Source organism: Lethenteron reissneri, unplaced genomic scaffold (assembly GCF_015708825.2).
Source record: "Lethenteron reissneri isolate LAM-NWPU_2019-01 unplaced genomic scaffold, ASM1570882v1 scaffold_1400, whole genome shotgun sequence".
NCBI classification, from domain to species: Eukaryota; Metazoa; Chordata; class Hyperoartia; order Petromyzontiformes; family Petromyzontidae; genus Lethenteron; species Lethenteron reissneri.
Window position 1 is genome coordinate 72,229 of NW_026891114.1, and position 25,052 is coordinate 97,280.

Here is a 25,052-nt window from a genome sequence, read left to right on the forward strand (position 1 = left end):
ACTCCTCGATCATGACGGAGCTCGAGGCGTAGCAGCGGATGCCGTTCTCGCGCGGCGGAAATGTTCGCTGCGCGCTTGGGGGGGTTGGCCTTGGAGCAGAGGCCCGAGTGGGGGGCCTCGTGGCTCCGGGCAGATTGGCAGCTGCGGCCTGTGCGTAGGTGGCCATTTAATTCCTCCTACCCAAACGCTGCCTGACTGTGGTGTAGCGCTTCTATATAGAGCTCCCTTCGAGAGTGTAAACTGAGGATCAAGAAGTAATCCTCGTTGAAGAAAATAAAGAAAGTTAGGAAGAGGAATAAATTAATTTATTGAATAAATTAGATGTATTTATTATTTATTGAATAAATTAACCTATTGAGAAAAATAGAATGTACAAATAAATAATAAATGGAGATCGAATTATAAATTTACGTGATAAATAAATAAATAAACTGTACCTGCGCGAAAGGAGCCCAATAGTTAATCATTAACCATTAGGCTTCCTAATCCGCAAAGTCAACAGTAGCGTTCAAATTATCGTGTGGCTTTAACTCTGTGCTTTAACGGCAAATGCTCACACAAGAAACAAGTTATAACAAATCTTAAATAGTTTGAGAATCGCAAACTGAGATTAACAACATAAGCAGAAGAATACCGGAACTATAAGCAAAGTATAAAAAGCCTGTTAAAGTATGAAAACGATGCTTGAATAAACTATGGGTTTGACCACCGCACTTTAGAAACAGCAGCGTGTTTCAGAAGGCTGTGCCTCACCCCGAGCTGTTAAGCTTCAGAAAGTAAAGAAAAATAGAAAACCACACAAATATGATTACCTGTGTGTGCAAGAGGCAGAATACTTACTCGTACTGAGTAAAATCTGTAAAGAAAAGAAGCAGTTAGAAGCGGGTTTTTAAAGAAAAATGATAAGAAAATCAGGAGCTCAAACGAAGCGCGCCTCTCCCTCCCCTCTCCCTCCCCTCCCTCTTCTCCTCCCCTCCTAGCCAAGTGAAGGAAGCCCCCCCCCCACCCCGATGGCGTCTTCTTTCTCCACCACCACCGCCGCCCCCCACCTCGTGGTGGCGTCTCTGCTGCTGCTGCAGCTCGGCGCTCTTTGTGAGCAGCCCCTCGTCCTGCCCCTTGACCGTGAGTAGCAAACACCCCCCCCTCCCGTTAAGCAGCTGATACCCCCCCCCTACAGCACCTAAGGTCCATCTTCTTGATTCTTTCGGTAAAGTCACGTAGAAGGGAAATAATAAAATAATGAAAATAAAATATTTTATGTTTTTAATAATAAAAATTAAAAATGTAATTTCGATGTAAAGCTTTCGTGACTGCAGGGATTCATCTTCTTGGTTCTTTCGGTAAAGTCACGTAAAAGGGAAATAATAAAATAATAAAAATAAAACATAGTAAAATAATTCTCACGACGTTTCGGCCACAACGCAAGCAGAAGACCAGGTCTGTCGGGGAGACAGCGTCAGATGCTGTCTCCCCGACAGACCTGGTCTTCACCTGAGGACGGCTGCTTGCGTTTAACCAATAAGATGAATCCCTGCAGTCACGAAAGCTTTAAATCGAAACACCTAAGGTCTTCGCTCATTTACCAGCTTCACATTCCCTATTGCCGTACAAACACTGGAGGAAGGGCCTTTGCTATTGATGCCCCCAGGGTCTGGAATGCTGTCGCCAATAAACTGCAATTTGAATCTCTACCTATGAGATCTTCACTCAAAACTGCTCTAGAGGAGTTGTACACCCCTAACTGCCACTGCAATTTAGTGGCCTAAAATACAATGTTTCGCTCTGGATGATCGCTGCAAAGTATGATCTGTGTTTTGATTTAGTGTGCTGATCTTAAAGGTACATTGAAAAATGTTGACACTCCGACTGATGCTCCTCCTGCTGTTGTGGAGTGACCCATGCAGCCAGCTGTGGCTGCAGGGTTTGGTGGTACATGTTGTTTACATCGTTTATTGTGAAAACTCCGTCACAGTTCCTATGACCTGCACTGTTGCATTGCTTTCATGGCTTTATTTTGGTGATTTTCGAAAAGTTCTTTGGTTTGGCCATGTTTGTTTGTTGTAGTACAGAGTTAGACTGTTGTTGTTTGACTTGCATCCCACTGGGATGTTTGCACACAGCGTTGGTGTACGGTGATTTTTCTGCAATATTTTGCTGTCTCTTCTTGGATTTGCTTTTAGCACTCAGTCACATCGTCACTTTAAGATGTTTTTTGTTCGTGTTTTTGTTTTTTGTTTGTTGCGGTTGCACCCGATTCAAGAGCCGAATGTCTCACAGGGCTCTACACCCACTACATGAACTTGAAACTTGAAACTACACCCATCACTCATCCACCAAAGTCCATCAACTCAACTTTGTTGTTGACCCGTTGGTCTCTCGCAGTCACCCAGCCCCCGTCCATCACGTGGCAATCGCGCGAGGACTACATCGTCGACCCACGTGACAACATGGTGCTGCAGTGTGAAGCACGCGGCAACCCAGCGCCCACGTACGCTGCACACTCCTCCATCCATCCCTCACTCCATCTCCCCTCACTCCCGAATTACCCCCCCTCCCCATCTCCCTACCCCCCTTCCTCCCTCCATCCCGAATTAACTCTCTCCCTTCCTCCTCCCTCCCTTCCCTCCATCCCATCCCCACCTCCCCTCCTCCTCCCTCCCCCCTCCTCCCCCCTCCTCCCTCCCCTCCCTCCCCCTCCCCTCCCTCCCTCCCCCCTCCCTCCCCCCTCCCCTCCCTACCCCCCCTCCCCCTCCCTCCCTCCCCCCCCCCACTCCCCCCCCCTCCCCCCTCCCCGCCTGTGCTGCAGCTTCTGGTGGAGCAAGGACGGGGGCAGCTTTGACCCCGACAGTGACCCCCACGTGCGGCGCCGTGGGGATGGCTCGGGGACCTTCACCGTCGACTTGGCGGCGGTGGCGGCGGCGGCGGCGGAGTCCGATGGTGACGGTGGCGGTGACGGTGACGGTGACGTCACCGCGGCGGTGCAGCGCTACCAGGGGGTCTACCGCTGCTGGGCGGGGAACCGGGCGGGCACGGCGCTCAGCAACGACATCACCGTGAGGCTGGCGCGTGAGTGGGGGGGGGGCACGCTCGCACCGTCAACTACTCACTCACTCACACACACACAGGGTGTGCTAACCGCTGCACCACCACTCCCCACTCACACACACACACACAGGGCGCTAACCGCTGCACCACCACTCCCCACACACAAAGTGCTGAACCCGTCCTGGGCCCTCCCCTAGGTCGACTCAGCCTCAAACGCGTACCTAATGCGCCATGTAAACACGTCACCATCGGGGAGACAAAGGCGGCCCGGTGCTGACCACCAACTCGCTGGCAGCACTTGCCCCGACGCCCTGCGAAGGCTACACGGGGAGACTTTGTCTGTACCCTGCAGGTGCCCCGCGGTGGCCGCGTGAGCAGCTGGCGCCCGTCATGGCCGCCGTGGGCTCCCCGGCCGTTCTGCACTGCCGCCCTCCTCCCCACGGCTTCCCTCCTCCCACCGTCTTCTGGCTGGACAGCTGTGAGTACCATGCTGGCTATGAGATGTTGCAGCTGTGAGTACCACGCTGGCTATGAGATGTTGCAGCTGTGAGTACCACGCTGGCTATGAGATGTCACAGCTGTGAGTACCACGCTGGCTATGAGACATGGCAGCTGTGAGTACCACGCTGCCTATGAGATGTCACAGCTGTGAGTACCACGCTGGCTATGAGATGTTACAGCTGTGAGTACCACGCTGGCTATGAGATGTCACAGCTGTGAGTACCACGCTGGCTATGAGATGTCACAGCTGTGAGTACCACGCTGGCTATGAGATGTGGCAGCTGTGAGTACCACGCTGCCTATGAGATGTCACAGCTGTGAGTACCACGCTGGCTATGAGATGTCACAGCTGTGAGTACCACGCTGGCTATGAGATGTAGCAGCTGTGAGTACCACGCTGGCTATGAGATGTTGCAGCTGTGAGTACCACGCTGGCTATGAGATGTCACAGCTGTGAGTACCACGCTGGCTATGAGATGTCACAGCTGTGAGTACCGCGCTGGCTATGAGATGTCACAGCTGTGAGTACCACGCTGGCTATGAGATGTTACAGCTGTGAGTACCACGCTGGCTATGAGATGTCACAGCTGTGAGTACCCGCGCTGGCTATGAGATGTAGCAGCTGTGAGTACCACGCTGGCTATGAGATGTCGCAGCTGTGAGTACCACGCTGGCTATGAGATGTCACAGCTGTGAGTACCACGCTGGCTATGAGATGTCACAGCTGTGAGTACCGCGCTGGCTATGAGATGTAGCAGCTGTGAGTACCACGCTGGCTATGAGATGTCGCAGCTGTGAGTACCACGCTGGCTATGAGATGTAGCAGCTGTGAGTACCACGCTGGCTATGAGATGTCACAGCTGTGAGTACCACGCTGGCTATGAGATGTCACAGCTGCGAGTACCGCACTGGCTATGAGATGTCACAGCTGTGAGTACCACGCTGGCTATGAGATGTTACAGCTGTGAGTACCACGCTGGCTATGAGATGTCACAGCTGTGAGTACCACGCTGGCTATGAGATGTCACAGCTGTGAGTACCACGGTGGCTATGAGATGTCACAGCTGTGAGTACCACGCTGGCCATGAGATGTTACAGCTGTGAGTACCACGCTGGCTATGAGATGTTACAGCTGTGAGTACTGCGCTGGCTATGAGATGTTACAGCTGTGAGTACCACGCTGGCTATGAGATGTTGCAGCTGTGAGTACCACGCTGGCTATGAGATGTTGACTACCTCGCCTGGTGTGCAGGAGGTCTGTGTCTCTCTCTCATCATCATCATCACGGTGGCTATGAGATGCTAACTACCTCGCCCCTCCCCCCTTAGGCCCTCCCCTGACCCCCCCCTTCCTTAGGCCCCTCCCCTCTCCTATACCCGGCAGTAGGTCTCCACCAATCAAAGAGCTGTTTGTATTATATATTTATTTATGCACGACAGACATACAAATAATCCCTGGTGGGCAGTGTGGAACATTGTTGCTGCCTGTACAACGATTCCGATCTCCTCAATCCCTCCTCCCGCCGCCCCTCCGACTGCCCACCACCACCGCCACCACCACCGCCACCACCGCCGCCACCACCACCACCGCCACCACCACCACCGCCACCACCACCACAACCGCCACCACCACCACCGCCACCACCACCACCACCACCACCGCCATCACCACCACCTCCGCCGCCACCACCGCCACCACCACCGCCACCACCACCACCACCACCGCCACCACCGCCACCACCACCACCACCGCCACCACCACCACCACCACCACCGCCACCACCACCACCACCACCACCGCCGCCACCACCACCACCGCCACCACCACCACCACCACCGCCGCCACCACCACCACCACCACCGCCGCCGCCGCAGCCGTGGAGAAAGTGCCGCTGGATGGGCGAGTGACGCAGGGTCCGGAGGGTGACCTGCATTTCGCCAATGTGCTCCCCGGCGACGAGGGTGACTACGTGTGCCACGCTCGCTACCCGCACACGGGCACCATCCGCTACAAGCAGCCGCTACGGCTGGTCGTCACACGCAGTGAGTGGCGGCAGCGGTGGCAAACGCCGGGAAGTGCGTGCATGGACGTGTGCGTGTGTGTGTACGTGTGTGCGTGTGTGTGTACGTGTGTGCGTGTGTGGACGTGTGTGTGTGTACGTGTGTGTGCGTGGACGTGTGTGTGTGTGCGTGGACGTGTGTGCGTGGACGTGTGTGTGTGCGTGTGTGCGTGGACGCGTGTGTGTGTGCGTGGACGTGTGTGTGTGCGTGCGTGGACGTGTGTGTGTCTGTGTGGCCGTGTGTGTGTGCGTGGACGTGTGCGTGTGTGTGTACGTGTGTGTGTGTACGTGTGTGTGTCCGTGTGTGTGTGTACGTGTGTGTGTGTGCGTGTGTGTGCGTGTGTGTGTGTGCGTGTGTGTGTGCGTGGACGTGTGTGTGTGTGCGTGGACGTGTGTGTGTGTGTACGTGTGTGTGTGTGTGTGCGTACGTGTGTGTGTGCGTGTACGTGTGTGTGTGCGTGTGTGTGTACGTGCGTGTGTGGACGTGTGTGTGCGTGTGTGTGCGTGGACGTGTGTGTGTGTGTGTACGTGTGTGTGTGGACGTGTGCGTGTGTGTGCGTGGACGTGTGTGTGTGTACGTGTGTGTACGTGTATGTACGTGTGTGTGTGTGTACGTGTGTGTGTGTACGTGTGTGTGTGCGTGTGCGTGTGTACGTGTGTGTGTGTGCATGTAGATGTGTGTGTGTGTGGACGTGTGTGTGTGTACGTGTGTGTGTGTGCGTGTGTGGACATGTGTGTGTGCGTGGACGTGTGTGTGTGGACGTGTGTGTGTGCGTGTGTGTGTGTACGTGTGTGTGTGTGTACGTGTGTGTACGTGTGTGTACGTGTGTGCGTGTGCGTGTACGTATGCGCGTGTTCACATAACCGTCACCGGTGTTGCCCTACGGCGGGAATCAAACTCGCCTCATGGCCAGCTTTTGTAGCGCAGTGTAGACGCTAGCCACTGTGCCACCGCTCCCCGGATGATGCACACGCAGAGCGTCCGTCAAAAAGCCGGCCGGTGTTCGTGGAGCCCGCGGGGGAGTCGAGCAGCAAGGTGGTGCTCACCGGGGAGACGCTGCTGTTGACGTGCATCACACGAGGCCTGTACGTACACACACGCATGCACACGCACAAGACAAAGACCCCCCGTATAGCCTTAACAGACTGTAGGGGCAAGTGCTGTTAGCAAGCACCTACGAAGGCCGGAACGGCACACGAGGGGGTGGGTGGCCAGCAACCACGCCCGACTGCCTTTGTCTCCCCAGTGGCGATGTTTACACACCGCACCAGGTACTCATTTAAGGCTGAGTCGACCTAGGGGAGGCCCGGGACCGGTTCAGATAATCGTCACTGTTGGTGTTGGCCGTGAGCGGGAATCGAACTCGTGTCGCCGGGTTCGTAGCGCAGCGCGCTAACCACTACACTACCGCTCCCCACACACACGCACACACACATCTACACACATGTAGGGATGTTGGAGAGAGGGCCGTTATGCATGGCAGCCTATGGGAAAGAAACACAGTGGGCGGGGCTACATGTGTGCACAGGGAGATGCCCTCTGCGACGTCCGAGCCAGACACCCTGGGGGGGGCTGGTTCGGCGTTACGATCCCCCGGGGCCCCACCCCTCAAGGAGGGTTGGGTATAAAAAGGGGTCGTTATATGGGCTTAGTCAGTTATGTTATAGTTAAGCTAAGAAGTCGGAAGACGTCGTAGCTAGAGCCCTGGACTCCCCCTGATCGCCGCCCTTATCAGGGCCCCACGGGATCAGGCTCGAGCCAGTGGCGTGGTCCCGTGAACCAGAGCCAGTGCTCTGGGACTCCGGGTACCGAGCCCGATTACCAGTGTCGGGCCAGACAGCCTCCCCTAGCTCTTAGTGGAGGACTCAGGGGATAGGCTATGGATAGCTAGGGGTATTCCCTGAGTTATACGGGTGAGGGGGCCGCTACCCCCTCTAGGGCTGTCCTGTACTGGCAACTTGTTAAATAAATATACGTGTGCCTCAACTCCGTTGTCAAGCGTCTTCGACGGGTACTTCATCTGGCGTCAGAAGTGGTAAAAATGGAAACGCGCCATACAGCTCGGACCAGGGTACCACAAGAGGAGGACGCCGCGGAGATCGCCGAGCCCGAGACAGAGCAACAAGATGGGGTGCAGCCGGAGCCTGGCGCCTTCTCACCGGGACGTCAGCATGGAGAGGGGCCGCAGCCAGATGCACTACGACTGGCTCACGAACGGCTGGCGGAGCTACTTTATGCCGCTGCCGCCACACTGGAAGGCATTACGCGGTTGGGGGCTGGTGGTCCACCGCAGGGCGAGGAGAACCGGCGGACGGAGCACTTTCCCGCCATTTCAGCGACTTCACAATTTGAATTTCCCGCCATGGACGCCGCGGCTGTTCGGGGCGTGGCCAGCTTAGACATCGGCTCCGACATCGCCGTCGCCGGGGCTGCAGCGTCATCGCAGCCGAAGGATGCGTCATCGCTGCCGCGACAGGCGATGCCATCGGCCGGTCGCGCCGAGGCACCGCCAAAGGGAGGTGAAAGCAACCTGCGGGAGTCCACATCGACCGCTGCGCTTCACCAAAGGCTGCCCCCGCTGAAGGAATTCATCGGTGCGGAGGGTGACTGGGGCGGCTTCCGGCGACGCTTCCTCGCCCATCAGGAGATGGCGCGGTGGTCCGACGAGGAGGCCCTTTGCGCGCTGCCGGCGCTCCTCGATGGGGACGCGCTCGCCGCACTCACGTCGGCGCCAAAAGACAAGCGGGCTACACTACCAATGGCGCTACAGCTGCTGGCCGGGGTCTATGGACCTTCAGCCGAATGCCGTCAGCAGTTCTACGATCGCAGGCGGGGTGAAAAAGAGTCGCCTCTGGCTTTCCGGACAAGTCTTCTGGCGCTGGCAAAAACAGCCTTTCCCCCGCATGGACGACGACGGCGTGGACGCAATGGTCGCGGAGAAGATCCTCCTCTTGGCGGACGACCTCGACATCGTCGTCATCGCACAAGGGGATGCAGAAATGACCTCCCTCCAGGCTGCGCGACTCCTCCACGCCAACCTTCTGCAGCAGCGGCGAAAGGCAAACAGGGCATCGGCTGGGCGTGCGGTGGCTGCAGCCACCCTTCCGTCAGAAGAACTTTATGCCGTCGACCATCGACGGCAACAGACAACGGGGGCGCGGCCGGGTCGGGACGGGCCGAGGCGTTTCGACCGTCCATCGTCTCCATCGGCGCTCCCGCGGTGCTTCAACTGCGGCATCCGGGGCCATGTCGCCTCGGGGTGCCGTTCTCCTCGACAGCGGGGGACGACGCCTCGACAGGACGCCGGCCCTCCTCTTCCTCCTCCCAAGCTCCAGCACCATGATCCGGCGAGTCGCGGCACCTCACATGTTTGGCCAACGCACCCACCTGTCGCACACTCTCGCACCGTAACGAACGGGGGGCCGGTGGGGCGCTGCGATGGACCGGCGCGGATCACTGCGGGGACTCAAATCGAGCCCGAGCGGTGGTCCGTGTTGGCCCATCGCGTGGTGGCCGCGGCGTCGGGATCGTCGGCCGTGGTCGGTTACATTGATGGGGTGGAGGTACGCATCATAGTCGATACAGGGGCATCGGCGACAATTATTTCGGAACTAATTTACAATATTCTACCGGTGCAGAGCCGTCCTTTGCTACCGGTTAATGTCCCTTTCTATGCCGCTAACGGGGGCTCTCTCGGCATCGTGGGACAGATTCGAGCGCAAATTTCTATCGGGGACATCAAATTGTCGGGGCCGATTTTTGTCTCCTCCTCACTGGCAGTTCCGTGCCTGCTGGGGACGGACTTCTTGGGCAGGATGCCAATTCGTATTTTGATCGACCAAGGATGCATTGAGCTTCCGTCGGGGCGACGTATGGCGTTCCTGCCTTCCCCTGTAGCGACTCGGACGGCGTTCGCGACGGTACCGGCGTTCGTCGTAAAAACAGTGCGTGTGCCGCCGGGGGCACAAATGCTGGTACCTCTTAAACTTCGTAGGCCCTTCGCTAAGGGTGTTGGGGATCAGGGTGTTGTGCTGGGGCCGTCTAGGGCCGGGGTTAATGGGCCTCATTTAATTCCGGCCCAGACCATCGTAAGGGGGGACGAGGATCCCTTCATCGCGGTCCTCAATGTCGGGTCGCAGACAGTAGTGGTTCCCCAAGGGACTGTGCTCGCTCACGCGACGCCGGTGCCCTGCGAGGAACCTGCCGTGAACCACATTGACACTGCTGCTCGGACGCACCCGCATTCGGACGGCGATGAAGGGTGGCTCGACGCGCTTTGTGCGGGATCGACGAACCTGTCCAATTTAGAGCGCCAACGGCTTAGATCGCTGCTAAAGGAATTTTCCGACGTTTTCAGTCGGAATAAATACGATTTGGGTTGTACTCACCTGCTGCGTCACCATATTGACACGGGTGACAGCGCGCCTATTCGCCAAAATCCTTTTCGGTTGAGTCCCGCCGAAAAGGACCATGTCAAATCGGCTGTCGATGACATGTTAGCCGCCGACATTATCTCTCCCTCTACCAGCCCTTGGGGAGCACCGATTGTCCTGGTTAAGAAACAGGATGGCTCGTTGCGGTTTTGCGTAGATTTCCGTCGCCTTAATAAGGTTTCGGTTGCCGACGCATACCCGCTCCCACGGATGGACGAATCGCTGGACGCCTTGGCGGGAGCGCGATTCTTCTCCACACTAGATTTACTTTCGGGATTCTGGCAGCTTCCTCTGGACGATGATTCGAAGCCTAAAACCGCTTTCCGTACACCGCACGGCCTGTTCCAATTCAACCGGTTGCCGATGGGCTTACACTCAGCGCCGGCAACCTTCCAGCGGTTGATGGAATTGGTTTTGGCTGGATTGCAATGGGAATCGTGCCTGATTTATTTGGATGACGTAATTGTTTTTGGAAGAACCTTTGACGAACATCTCCAGAGGCTGCGGGCGGTTTTCCAAAGGATGCGGGCTGCTAATTTGAAATTTAAGCCCCAAAAATGCTATTTGTTTCGCGAGTCAGTGCGTTATTTGGGGCACATCGTGGGGCGCTCGGGTATTGCTACCGATCCCGCCAAAACGCAGTGTGTCAGCTCCTGGCCAATTCCGACCTCGGTGGGGGAGGTGAGGAGTTTTATTGGCTTCGCTTCATATTACCGACGGTTCGTCGCTAATTTTGCTACAATTGCCAAACCCCTACATGCTTTGACATCAAAAGGGGTTCGGTTCCACTGGGGTCGGGATGAGGAAGTAGCTTTCTGCTCCCTTCGGGATGCATTGGTGAAGGCTCCTCCTTTGACTTACCCCGATTTTTCGAGGCCGTTTTTGCTCGACACCGACGCGAGCAACACAGGTATCGGAGGCGTGCTTTCCCAGGTGGTTGATGGCGTGGAACGGGTGGTTGCGTACGGCAGTCGGGTGTTGTCTCCAGCGGAGCAAAAATATTGTGTCACCCGTAGAGAACTGTTGGCAATTGTTTTCTTCATCCAACAGTACCGCCCATATCTGTACGGTCAGCATTTCACTGTCCGTACGGATCATGCGGCACTGCAGTACGCCCTGAAGGTTCAACAGCCATCGGGACAATTGTCCCGATGGCTGGAGGTCCTCCAGGATTTCGATTTTGACACCACCTATCGTAAGGGCATTCGCCACACAAATGCGGACGCTCTGTCGCGCATGCCAACCACCTCCGAATGCGCATGCCTCCTGGGGTCGGGGCGTTGCAAGCCAGCTGGGGACATGACGGTTCCAGTCCTGGCGGCCGCCGCCGATGTTGACACATCGCTCCCCGATGAGATCGGGAAACAGGGAAGGGATTCCCTGCTTGGGTTGCCTGTGATTGAGTGGGGACGCCTCCAGATGGAGGACGCCTCCCTCCTCGCGCTGCGTCGTCGCGCCAGGGAGAGGGGGTGTGGGACGGGTGATGCCGACAATTGGGAAATACACGCGGGCTTGCTCATGCATTGGGACGGTAAATCCCACCGTCACCGGCTGGTAGTTCCTGCGGGGTTACGGGGTAAGGTGGTGTGGGCTGCTCATGAGCGCCTCCTCCACCTGGGTACCCAAAAGACCCTCGCCTCGCTCCAGCTGGATTTTTTTTGGCCGGGCATGACACGGGATGTCACGGATCTCCTGGCAGCATGCCCCCGGTGTGCGCAACGCAAACCACCAGCTCGGGAGTCGAACCCGCCGTTGCAGTCCATCACAGTCTCCAGGGTGAACGAACTCGTAGCGTTGGATATCCTGGGGCCGTTTCCCGCCACCCCTAGGGGCAATAGATATTTGCTAACAGGGGTCGAATACTTCACACGCTGGCCTATGGCCTGGCCCCTGGCAAATCAGTCGGCAGCAGCCATCGTGGACGCCTTTGTCCAAGGCTACGTCATGGACAAAGGTGCTCCGGAGCGGCTGCTGACCGACCAGGGTAAAAATTTTTCCGGGAACCTCCTCAAACAAGTCTGTGAGCTCCTAGGTACAAAGAAGATTCGTACCTCTCCCTATCACCCACAAACTGACGGGATGGTCGAGCGTCTGCATCGTACCATCACGTCTATGTTGTCGCACCTGGTTTCGGAGTCACAGACCAATTGGGACTTGCAAATTCAGGGGGTCCTGGCAGCATATCGATTGGCCCCCCATGCTGCCACGGGATTTTCACCCTTCTTTCTCATGTATGGTCGCGAACATGACCCACCTGTTCGGGCACAGCTGCAGATCCCCGCGCCTCTAGGTAAAATTAAATTGGACGAGCACGTTAAATTTAACCTTCGAAAGCTAACTGAGGCGCGGGATGCTGCCATGCTCAATTCCCGCATGCGCCAAAAGGCGAATGAGCGCCTCAGACTCGCGCGCGCGCACGTGCTGCAGTGGAAGCCAGGGGACAGGGCATGGCTGCACTGTCCCCAGGTACCGCTTGCGACCTCCTCGAAACTGGTACGGCCATGGCGGGGCCCCGTCGAGGTGGTCGAGGTTTTGCGACCGCAGTGCGTTCGTATCAAGTGGGGGAGGCGCCGGTGGTTCGTTCACCCCTCTAGACTAAAACCCTTCGTTGCGGTGCGGGACTCTGCTCCACACGCGCAGGGCCAAGCATGTGAGGGGTCGACCGACCCGGAGGGTCCGCCTCTGTTGATCTCACCTGACGTCTTGCCGGTTGCCCCGCCCCCAGGTTCTCCCGGAATGACGGGCTCGCGCACATCCCTCACGGGGGATGCCGAGGGTCCCGCCACTCCAATTGCGGACTCGCCTCGGATGGGACAGCGGCCACCGAATGGTCCGCCATCTGAGGTTGGCCCTTGTGACGGGCCTGCGGCAAGGACGCGCGCTAAAATGCGCAGACTCTTATAAAAACACTGGAACGCGAACAAGAAGTGAAAACGAAACGAAAATAAGAAGAAAATTTTTTTTTATTTTTTTTTGCGTTTTCTGGTACACTTTCGTGTGCTATTGTTGCTGGACGCTGCGTTCGTGTGGCGCTCTTGGCGCGTTGTTGTATTATGGCTGTGTGTGTGTGTGCGTCTTGTGTGCGTGTTGTGCGTGCGCTGAGGGTTCCGGGAAATGTACATATCTTGCCTCTACGGATTTCGTATTTATTCGGGGGGGGGGGGCGCGTCGGTTTGTTCTCCCTTTAGGGGCATTGTTAGTGTTGTTGTTTAATTCTCGTTCTGTTAAATGGAAAAAATGGGGCACACACGGGGGGAGTCAAGGGGTAAAGATTCATTGGTTGAAATTGTTGCAGCCGGGACGGCTGCGAGCTATGCGGGGGGGAGTGATGTAGGGATGTTGGAGAGAGGGCCGTTATGCATGGCAGCCTATGGGAAAGAAACACAGTGGGCGGGGCTACGTGTGTGCACAGGGAGATGCCCTCTGCGACGTCCGAGCCAGACACCCTGGGGGGGGCTGGTTCGGCGTTACGATCCCCCGGGGCCCCACCCCTCAAGGAGGGTTGGGTATAAAAAGGGGTCGTTATATGGGCTTAGTCAGTTATGTTATAGTTAAGCTAAGAAGTCGGAAGACGTCGTAGCTAGAGCCCTGGACTCCCCCTGATCGCCGCCCTTATCAGGGCCCCACGGGATCAGGCTCGAGCCAGTGGCGTGGTCCCGTGAACCAGAGCCAGTGCTCTGGGACTCCGGGTACCGAGCCCGATTACCAGTGTCGGGCCAGACAGCCTCCCCTAGCTCTTAGTGGAGGACTCAGGGGATAGGCTATGGATAGCTAGGGGTATTCCCTGAGTTATACGGGTGAGGGGGCCGCTACCCCCTCTAGGGCTGTCCTGTACTGGCAACTTGTTAAATAAATATACGTGTGCCTCAACTCCGTTGTCAAGCGTCTTCGACGGGTACTTCACACACACACAAGTGCAACACAACAACAACCGCCATTCGCCACTAAGTGGCGTTGACGTCACTTGCGCCAGGCCATGTGCGCCTTGAGGCTACCACGTGAAGTGTCGAACGCCCGCTGGCAGGAGGTCACGGGGCAGACCCAGCAGGTGCCACGGGTCAACTGACACACACACACGTGCACACACACACACACACGTGCGCGCGTGTGTGTGCGTGTGCGTTCCCTGTGTGTGTGTGCGTAGCCCCACGCCGGAGGTGAGCTGGAGCAAGTGGGGTGGGATGTTGTTGTCGTCGGATGAGGAAGCCGCCCCCCTCGCCGCACCCCCCGGCACGGCTCCGGCACGAGGCCGGCACGACCCCGGCACGACGCTGGCCATCCGCAACGCGACGCTGTCACACGGCGGCAGCTACCAGTGCCGCGCCGTCAACAGCGAGGGCGTGGCGCTGCACACCGTCACGGTCACCGTGGAAGGTGTGCGCCTGTGTGTGTGTGTGTGCACCTGTGTGTGTGTGTGTGTTTGCGCCTGTGTGTGTGTCTGTGTGTGTGTGTTTGTGCCTGTGTGTGTGTCTGTGTGCCTGTGTCTGTGTGCACCTGTGCGTGCGTGTGCCTGCGTGTGCCTGCGTGTGTGCGTCCGTGCGCCTGTGTGTGTGCCTGCGTGTGTGCGTGCGTGTGTGTGCGTGCGTGTGCCTGCGTGTGCGTGTGCGTGCGCCTGTGTGCGTGCGTGTGTGTGTGCGTGCGTGTGCGTGCGTGTGCGTGCGTGTGCCTGTGTGTGTGCCTGCGTCTGTGCGTGTGCGTGCATGTGTGTGCCTGTGTGTGTGCCTGTGTGTGTGCCTGTGTGTGTGCGTGTGTGTGTGTCTATGTGCGTGCCTGTGTGTGTTTGTGCCTGTGTGTGTATGTGTGCCTGTGTGCACCTGTGTGTGCCTGCGTGTGTCTGTGTTCACCTGTGTGTGCGTGCGTGTGTATGTGTGTGCGTGCGTGTGCCTGCGTGCGTGTGCCTGTGTGTGTCTGTGTGTGTGTGTGCCTGTGTGTGTGTGTCTGTGTGCCTGTGTGCGTGTGCGCCTGTGTGTGTCTGTGTGTGCCTGTGTGTGTGTCTGTGTGCCTGTGTGTGTGTGCCTGTGTATGTGTGCGTGCGTGTGCCTGTGTGTATGTGTGTGTGCCTGCGTGTGTGTGTGCCTGCGTGTGTGCGTGCCTGTGTGTGTGCCTACGTGTGTGCGTGCGTGTGTGTGTGTGTGCGTGCGTGTGTCTGCGTGCGTGTGTGTGCGTGCCTGTGTCTGCGTGCGTGTGTGTGCGTGTGCCTGCGTGTGTGCCTGTGTGTGTGTGCGTACGTGTGCCTGCGTGTGTGCCTGCGTGTGTGTGTGTGCGCCTGCGTGTGTGTGTGCATGCGTGTGCGTGTGCCTGCGTGCGTGTGCCTGCCTGCGTGTGTGTGTGTGCGTGTGTGTGTGTGCGTGCGTGTGCGTGTGCCTGCGTGCGTGTGCCTGCCTGCGTGCGTGTGTGTGCGTGTGTGTGTGTGCGTGTGTGTGTGTGTGCGTGTGTGTGCGTGTGTGCGCGTGGCGGAGTGGTGGCTCAGGTGTTAGCGCCACTCCGCTACGAACCCGGCAACAACCTCGAGTTCCCATTCACAGCCGGGGGTCTGCCTCCATTCTCCCTCCGCTGTCTGGTGGTGCTGCTGCTGCTGGGGTGGTGGTCCCTGTCTATAGGAAGCCGGCCACACCGATGGTGACTGACACCTCGCTTTGTTCATTTCCATCAGCCGCCTTTCCCTATCGCAGGTGGGGACCCCCCCCCCACCCACCCACCCCCCTGTCTGGTTCTGCCTTGACACTCGCTGGTGCCGCGCGACACTTGCTGGTGCCGTGTGAAAGTCACGTGGGTTTGTTCGTCCGAGAGCCGGTCCGCCTGTGAGCTACGTAGCTCAGTGGACCTGCCTGGTAACCACACATGTGTGATGTCTAGTTGACAAGCAAGGGACATTGTCTAACCCCTCCTCCCCCCCTGTCCCCTCCGCCCCCCCTCCTCCTCTTCCTCCCTCCTCCTCCTCCCCCCTCCCTCCTCCCCCCCCTCCTCCTCCCCCCCTCCTCCTCCTCCCCCCCCTCCTCCCCCCCTCCTCCTCCCCCCTGCCTCCTCCTCCCCCCTCTCCTCCTCCTTACCCCTTTTCCTCCTCCCCCCTCCTCCTCCTCCCCTCGCTCCCCCTCCTCCTCCCCCCCGCCCCCCCCCCTCCCGCCCTCTGCAGCGAAGCCGCACTGGTTCGCTCCGCTGCCAGAGAGCCGCAGCTACGCGCCGGGGGACAGCGCCAAGCTCACGTGCTTCGCAAGCGGAATCCCCGCACCGACCATCCGCTGGTTCCTCAACGGTGTGCCCATCGACGGTGAGACGCGGGGGGGGGGGGGGGGGTCAGTCTCGCTCGCCCACTCGCCCCGCCCGCTCACTCGCGGATCGATCGCACGCTCGCTCGCCCGCTTGTCCACCGACGTGCACGTGCACACGCTCGTCAGCCGATCGCTCGGTCGACCGATCGCGGTAAAATCACACGCTCGGTCAACCAGTCGCCCGCTCACTCGCCCACTCACTCGCCACGCTCACTCATCGCTCACTCGCCGCTCACTCGCCCGCTCACTCGCCCGCTCAACCCGCCCGCTCACTCGTCCGCTCACTCGCCCGCTCACCCGCCCGCTCACCCGCCCACTCACCCGCCCGCTCACTCGCCCGCTCACTCGCCCGCTCACTGGCCCGCTCACTCGCCCGCTCACCCGCCCGCTCACCCGCCCGCTCACTCGCCCGCTCACTCGTCCGCTCACTCGCCCGCTCACCCGCCCGCTCACCTGCCCACTCACTCGCCCGCTCACTCGTCCGCTCACTCGCCCGCTCACTTGCCCGCAATGTGCACGCCCTCACCCAGCCGGTCGCACGCTCACCCACAGGACGTAGCGAAGTGAGCCGGATCACGCCGCGTTGCGCTAAATGCATCCTGCCAAACAATGCCAAATCGCGCTCAGACCATTCCACATCGTGGTTAAAATCGTTCCGCATCGTGCGCCGAGACCGCGCCAAACCGTGCCGGGCGTCGTGCCGCCGTGCCACGGAGCAGAAGCCCCCGCGGTGCCGGACCGGCGGGTGGACCGCAACTTCCTGACGCTGACCCGGCTGCGGGAGGAAGACACCGGCGTGTACCAGTGCCAGGCCTCCAACCGTCACGGCACCATCCTGGCCAACGCCTACGTCAACGTTCTGGGTGAGAGCCGCACGTAGCCAACTATGACGGTCGGAGGTGCGGGGGAAGGACGACTGAGTCTCTGTGCGAATCTGTGGGTCTCTGTGTGGTGAGTCTGTCGGTCTCTGTGTGGTGAGTCTGTGGGTCTCTGTGTGGTGAGTCTGTGGGTCTCTATGTGAGTCTGTGGGTCTCTGTGTGAGTCTGTGGGTCTCTGTGTGAGTCTGTGGGTCTCTGTGTGGTGAGTCTATGGGTCTATGTGTGAGTCTATGGTTCTCTGTGTGAGTCTATGGGTCTCTGTGTGAGTCTCTGGGTCTCTGTGTGAGTGTGGATCTCTGTGTGAGTTTGTGTGTGAGTCTCTGGGTCTCTGTGTGAGTCTATGAGTGTCTGTGTCTGTGTAAGTCTACTAGCTGTACTACCCGGCTTCGCCCGGGACTTGTATCCACCACGGCCGGCCGCCTTTGTCTCCCCAGTGGCGATGTTAATACGCCACACCAGTTACTCGTTTGAGGCTGAGTCGACCTATGGGAGGTTCAAATAATCTTGACTGGTGGTGGCCATGAGCGGGAATCGAACTCGGTTCGCCGGGTTGGTAGCGCAGCGTAGCGTTAACCACTACACCCACCGCTCCTCACACACACAGACGCACAGACACACACACAGACACACACACAGACACACGCAGACACACACAGACAGACACAGACAGACACACAGACACACAGACAGCACGCTAACCACTACACTACCGCTCCCCACACACCACACACGCACACACACAGACACACACACAGACACACACACACAGACACACAGACAGACACACACACACAGACACACAGACAGCACGCTAACCACTACACTACCGCTCCCCACACACCACACACGCACACACACAGACACACACACAGACACACACACAGACACACACACACAGACACACACACACAGACACACACACACAGACACACACACACAGACACACACAGAGGCAGCACGCTAAGCACTACACTACCGTTCCCCCTACACACCACACACGCACACACACAGACACACACACAGACACACACACAGACACACACACAGACACACACACAGACACACACACACAGACACAGGCAGCACGCTAAGCACTACACTACCGTTCCCCCTACACAACACACGCGCACACACACAGACACACACACAGACACACACACACAGACACACAGACAGACACACAGACACACACACAGACACACACACACAGACACACAGACACACAGACAGCACGCTAACCACTACACTACCGCTCCCCACACACCACACACGCACACACACAGACACACACACAGACACACACACACAGACACACAGACAGACACACACACACACAGGCAGCACGCTAAGCACTACACTACCGTTCCCCCTACACAACACACGCGCACACACACAGACACACACACAGACACACACACACAGACACACAGACAGACACACACACACAGACACACAGACACAGGCAGCACGCTAAGCACTACACTACCGTTCCCCCTACACAACACACGCGCACACACACAGACACACACACACAGACACATAGACAGACACACACACACACAGACACAGGCAGCACGCTAAGCACTACACTACCGTTCCCCCTACACAACACACGCGCGCGCGTCCATAGGTACACATACACGCGCTTGCTGCAGACACACACATACACACACATACATACACGCACATACACACAAACACATACACACACATACACACACATGCATACACACAGACATACACATACATACAAACACACACATACATACACACAAACATACACAATACACACACACATACATACAGACACACACATACATACACACAAACACATACAGACACATACATACACACATACATACAGACACACAGACATACACATAAACACATACACACATAGTCATGACCCGGCTTTGCCCGGGACTTGTATCCACCACGCCCGGCCGCCTTTGTCTCCCCAGTGGCGATGTTAATACGCCACACCAGTTACTCGTTTTGAGGCTGAGTCCCTCACTCGCCACTCTGCCTCCCTCGCCACTCTGTAGAGGACGTGAAATTTGTATGAATTTACCTCAGAGTGGCGTGTTGGGTGTCGAGGCCTAGCACCGTGCAGAGCCTCACGCCTTGCCTGATTTTCCCACCTGGCGAACGCTGGGTACGGGTGCCGGTCCCCCCCCCCCCCGCGCTATTAAAAATGGCGTCCACCCCGCGGCGAAAAGTTGCTACTCGTTGCCAGGGGCAACCGCCGTCCAATGAAAGCGGCGAAGGCGTCGTTAGCTGTTGCCAGGGGCAACCGCCGTCCAATGAAAGTGCGTATGGTCCGAAATCCACACACACATACACAGACAGACAGACATGCACGATTTTATATATATAGATGTGTCTCAGTGTGTGTATATGGGTCTCTGTGTGAGTCTGTGGGTCTCTATGTGAGTCTGTGGGTCTCTGTGTGAGTCCTCTCGGTAAACATCTGTCTTGCTTCTCCTCGTGTTGCTCCCCCCTTCAAATCCTCCCTCTCCTCCCTCCCCCTCCACATTCCACCTCCTGTGTTCCGTGGAGGGATAACCACTCAGTGTCTCCCTCCGCTCCTCATTCTCCAATCTCCTGTCTCTCTCTCTCACTTCCCTCCTGAAGCTTCCCTCGTCAACTCCTGCCACCACCACCCCCCAAGATCTCCTCCTGCTTCACCTGGTGGCATCTCTGCTGTGGTTCCACAACATTCCTCTACACTGTGAGATCTCTTTTAGCAGTGGCAAAATATAGTAGTAGATTTTTACCCTTTTAAACTGGTACAAAACTGACACCTTTATTCAAGGCATCATGTTTGCAATAACCACAACACAAGTAGTCAAAAAAGCAAACAAAAAGAAGCAATTCTGATAATGATAATAATATGCACTGTCTTTGATGTTGATTGGTCCACACCCGAGACAGCTTTCTTTAGAGCCTAGTCCCCATTGGTGTTGGACTAGATGACACCAGAAGGCGTACCACTGGTAAAAGAGATCTCATAGTGTAAATGCTTACTTAGAGCTCTCAATACTCTGATATTGCACTGTGTTTGAGTTGTATCAAGGACAGTGCATATTATTATCATTATTAGAGTTACTTCTTTTTGTTTGCTTTTTTGACTACTTGTGTTGTGGTTATTGCAAACATGATGCCTTGAATAAAGGTGTCAGTTTTGTACCAGTTTAAAAGGGTTAAAACCTACTACAACATTCCTCTAACTCAGCAACCCTCCCTCCCCCTGTCTCTGCCCCCCCCCACCTCTCCCACAGCCGTGGCCCCACGGATGCTGTCGAAGCCGGACAGGCTGTACACGGCCACAGAGGGACAGGCCGCGTACTTAGAATGTGCCGTGTTTGGGTTGCCACGTCCCAACATCCTGTGGTGAGACCGACGCTGGCCCGGCTACTTTACTGCCTCCATGAACTAAACACTGTCAAGGATGACGTAGTGTAGTTCATACTGGTAATTCTCTAACCCTAATACTGATTTAAAGCTTTCGTGACTGCAGGGATTCATCTTCTTGGTTCTTTCGGTAAAGTCATCACGTAGAAGGGAAATAATAAAATTATAAAAATAGAACATAATAAAATACAATTCTCACGACGTTTCGGCCACAACGCAAGCAGCTGTCCGCAGATGAAGAACTGCTGTATGTGTGTGTGACACACACAGTGAAACTGCTGTGTGTGTGTGTACAACACACACAGTGAAACTGCTGTGTGTGTGTGTACAACACACACAGTGAAACTGCTGTGTGTGTGTGTACAACGCACACAGTGAAACTGCTGTGTGTGAGTGTACAACACACACACACAGCAGTTTCACTGTGTACAACACTCAAGACTCCCTCCCCCCCCCCCCCTCTTTGCTTACGCCGCGCACCGCCAGGTTCCAGGGCGACCACGGCGCATCCCTGGCGAGCGAGCGCCACCAAACCTTCGCCAACGGCACGCTGCTCATCTCGGACCTGTCGCCTGCCGACTCCGACACGTACACCTGCTACGCAGTCAACAAGCTGCACCACCAGCAGCTCCAGGCACGCCTCTACGTCGAAGGTTTGCACACCGAGACCGATAGACTCATCACAACGAGACCGATAGACTCACACAGAACCATAGACTCACCACACAGAGACCCATAGACTCACACAGACCCATAGACTCATCACACAGAGACCCATAGACTCGTCACACTGAGACCGATAGACTCACACAGACCCATAGACTCATCATGCAGAGACCCATAGACTCATCACACAGAGACCCATAGACTCATCACACTGAGACCGATAGACTCACACAGACCCATAGACTCATCACACAGAGACCCATAGACTCATCACACAGAGACCCATAGACTCATCACACAGAGACCCATAGACTCATCACACAGAGACACATAGACTCATCACACAGAGACCGATAGACTCACACAGACCCATAGACTCATCACACCGAAACCCACAGACTCATCACACAGAGACCCATAGACTCACACAGACCCATAGACTCATCATGCAGAGACCCACAGACTCACCACACAGAGACCCACAGACTCACCACACAGAGACCCACAGACTCATCACACAGAGACCCACAGACTCACCACACAGAGACCCACAGACTCATCACACAGAGACCCATAGACTCATCACACAGAGACCCATAGACTCATCACACAGAGACCCATAGACTCATCACACAGAGACACATAGACTCATCACACAGAGACCGATAGACTCACACAGACCCATAGACTCATCACACCGAAACCCACAGACTCATCACACAGAGACCCATAGACTCACACAGACCCATAGACTCATCACACAGAGACCCATAGACTCATCACACTGAGACCGATAGACTCACACAGACCCATAGACTCATCATGCAGAGACCCACAGACTCACCACACAGAGACCCACAGACTCACCACACAGAGACCCACAGACTCACCACACAGAGACCCACAGACTCACCACACAGAGACCCACAGACTCATCACACAGAGACCCATAGACTCATCACACAGAGACCCATAGACTCATCACACAGAGACCCATAGACTCATCACACAGAGACCCATAGACTCACACAGAGCCATAGACTCATCACACAGAGACCATAGACTCATCACACAGAGGCCCATAGACTTACACAGACCCAGACTCACCACACAGAGACCCATAGACTCATCACACAGAGACCCATAGACTCACACAGACCCATAGACTCATCACACAGAGACCCATAGACTTACACAGACCCAGACTCACCACACAGAGACCCATAGACTCATGAGTCTATGGGTCTCTGTGTGATGAGTCTATGGGTCCAGCAGAGGTCGTCTCGGCCACGTCCATGCCCTCCCTCCCTTCTCTCGCTCGCAAAGACACGTGGATCCCCCCGCTAACGCAGCATCTTTGTCGGTTATAAACATTCAGGCTGCTTTGCCAATCGCTCGCCGCTGTCTCCCCTTCCCATTGGTAACTGTCCCCCCACAGTCGCCAGCAGCAGCTCGGAGCCGGGAGCGGTGTCACGCGGTGACCCGGCACGGCCCAGCGCCACACCACGCACGCCGCAGGGCGGGGACACAGGCCTCTGGGACTACATCACCACCACCGCCGCAACCGACGCCACGACCGCCGATAGCACCACCACCACCACAACCACTCGGCAGTGCTTCTACGGCGTGAGCACAGCGTCGGCATGCACGCCGCCAGGCAGCGGTGGAGGTGCCAGCGCTGACGACGGTGAGTTCCTCTCCTCCCTCCCGCCACGATCGCAGCGACGCCAAAATGTTAACTACCTCGCCCGATGCGCAGGAGTTTGCGGGTTCGATCCTGACCCTGACGATGCCTGTACGTTTGTTGTCCGCGTGTCTCTCTCCCTGCGGTTGCGTCGATTTCCTTGCGCAATCGCAAGTGAGATTTGTGGGAAAAGTCCACGATGTTTTTCATTTGCCGGACAGCTTCAATGGAGCCAGTTGGATCGCTGTGCACAAGATGGCGGCGATGGCTTGTCTAGTCTCCAGGGGGGTTCGTGTATCAGGTAGATCGATGGTGGCCGCTGATTATGAAAGACGAACCAGGAGGGTCACCAAGGCAGTGAAATGAGTCCGGTCCCAGTGTTTTTTATTATCGATGAAAAGTCACATCGCTCGTGGCACGGGCGACTACGACGCTCGCCGTTGCTGGATTTCTCTCTGCTCTCCGTGACCCCCCGACCCCCCACCCCCAGCCCGCTCCTCGTCAGAAGAAGAGGCGGTCGCCACGACGACTCAGAGCCCCTTCGTCAGCCCCACGGTGGGCGTCGTGGTGGTGGCGGCGGCAATGCTCCCGCTGGTGACGCTTGCAGTGGTCGCCGCGTGCCTGTGAAGGCGGCGGCGGCGGCAGCAGAGCCCCCTGGTGAGCGGCAGTGGCATCGTGGAGTGACCAATCAATCAAGCGTCGTGGCAGTACAGGTTCTTTCGGTAAAGTGACGTATAAAGAGAAAATAATAAATTAAATACTAGCATACGACGTTTGGACTGCAACGCAAGCAATCGTCATCAGGTATAAATGAAATGGAAACACAAATCTAGTATACTTAGAAATGTAATACAACAGAGAGTCGGAACAGGACCCTGCGGGGTGGGCTGGTAGGAACGAATAACCAAAGAATATAAACATAATGTATTATTACACTTGTTTAGCCAGGAAAGCCCCACTGAGTCTAAAGGTTTTTGTAGGGTCCTGCCAAGTGTTTGCAGTAGGGGGCGATGTTGCTACACCGAATCGGACGATACGAAGATAGAGTTTGAGGCCTAGTTCTAGGCTTTAGGCCTAGCTCTAGGCTTTAGGCCGCCGTGAGTTAATTTTAAATTTAAATGTTTTTATATTTATGTAAAAGCTTTAAATTTAAATGTTTCTATTTAAAAGCATCAGGGAATGTAACATTGTTAAACATTAACTCCCTTGCACACATGCGGGGGTACGATACGAAGGGAAAGTGATAGGCGTAGTTCGAGGCTTTATGCCTAGCTGTAGGCTTTAGGGCGCTGTGAGTTTTTTATTTAATTTCAAAGTTTTAATTAAAAGCTATCTCAGGGAATTATAAGGGAATGTTACACTTGTTTAGCCAGGAAAGCCTCATTAATTGAAATGTTTTAATTAAAAGCTATCTGAGGGAATTATAAGGGAATGTACACTTGTTTAGCCAGGAAAGCGTCACTGAGTAAAGGTTTTTGTAGGGTCATGCCAAGTGTTTGCAGTAGGGGGCGATGTTGCTACACGGACGGACGGACGGAAAAACGGACGTACGATATAATCTATTGTAGGCTGGTCCACTTTGTTCCTACCAGTATAACATAACAGTCAACACCCCACCTGGTTGATTACGTTCTTCCTGAGAATGCTAAATTTGAGAGAGAGATAAAACACAAAAGAGTTGTTTCTATTTGTTGCATTTTGACTGCTTGTGTTGTGGTTATTGCAAACATGATGCCTTGTATAAAGGTGTCAGTTTTTGTACCAGTATAAAGGGTAAACACCTACTACGTGTGTGTAGTTGCCGTGGTGCGGTACCTGTGCTCAGCAGAGACGTTCTCTTCCCATTCGCAGGATCTCAAACTTGGATAGGCGCTCTGTCCTCATCCGTTTCACTGGGAACAACAACAGCAACAACAACAACAGCAACAACAACAGCAACAGCCAAACGAGAAAACTCCGAACGCTTCCCGAAATATTGTCGTGACCAGGGTGTGGAGACCCACAGACTCACTACACAGAGACCCATAGACTCACCACACAAAGACCCATAGACTCACTACACAGAGAGCCATAGACTCACTACACAGAGACCCATAGACTCA

General features: G+C 56.0%; 1 protein-coding gene across 1 annotated transcript; it reads left to right on the forward strand.

Annotated features, from left to right (window-relative positions):
- The first annotated feature begins 38 nt into the window (after positions 1–38).
- On the forward strand, positions 39–23,577 carry LOC133362199 (neuronal cell adhesion molecule-like). The gene is made up of 14 exons (XM_061581140.1): positions 39–150; positions 2,383–2,488; positions 2,807–2,924; positions 2,985–3,066; positions 3,398–3,523; positions 5,421–5,588; positions 6,583–6,691; positions 14,184–14,413; positions 16,173–16,307; positions 17,028–17,171; positions 20,468–20,579; positions 21,087–21,253; positions 22,705–22,953; positions 23,441–23,577. The coding sequence occupies exons 1-14, from the start codon at positions 39–41 to the stop codon at positions 23,575–23,577; spliced, it is 1,995 nt and encodes a 664-aa protein (XP_061437124.1).
- The last annotated feature ends 1,475 nt before the right edge of the window (positions 23,578–25,052 follow it).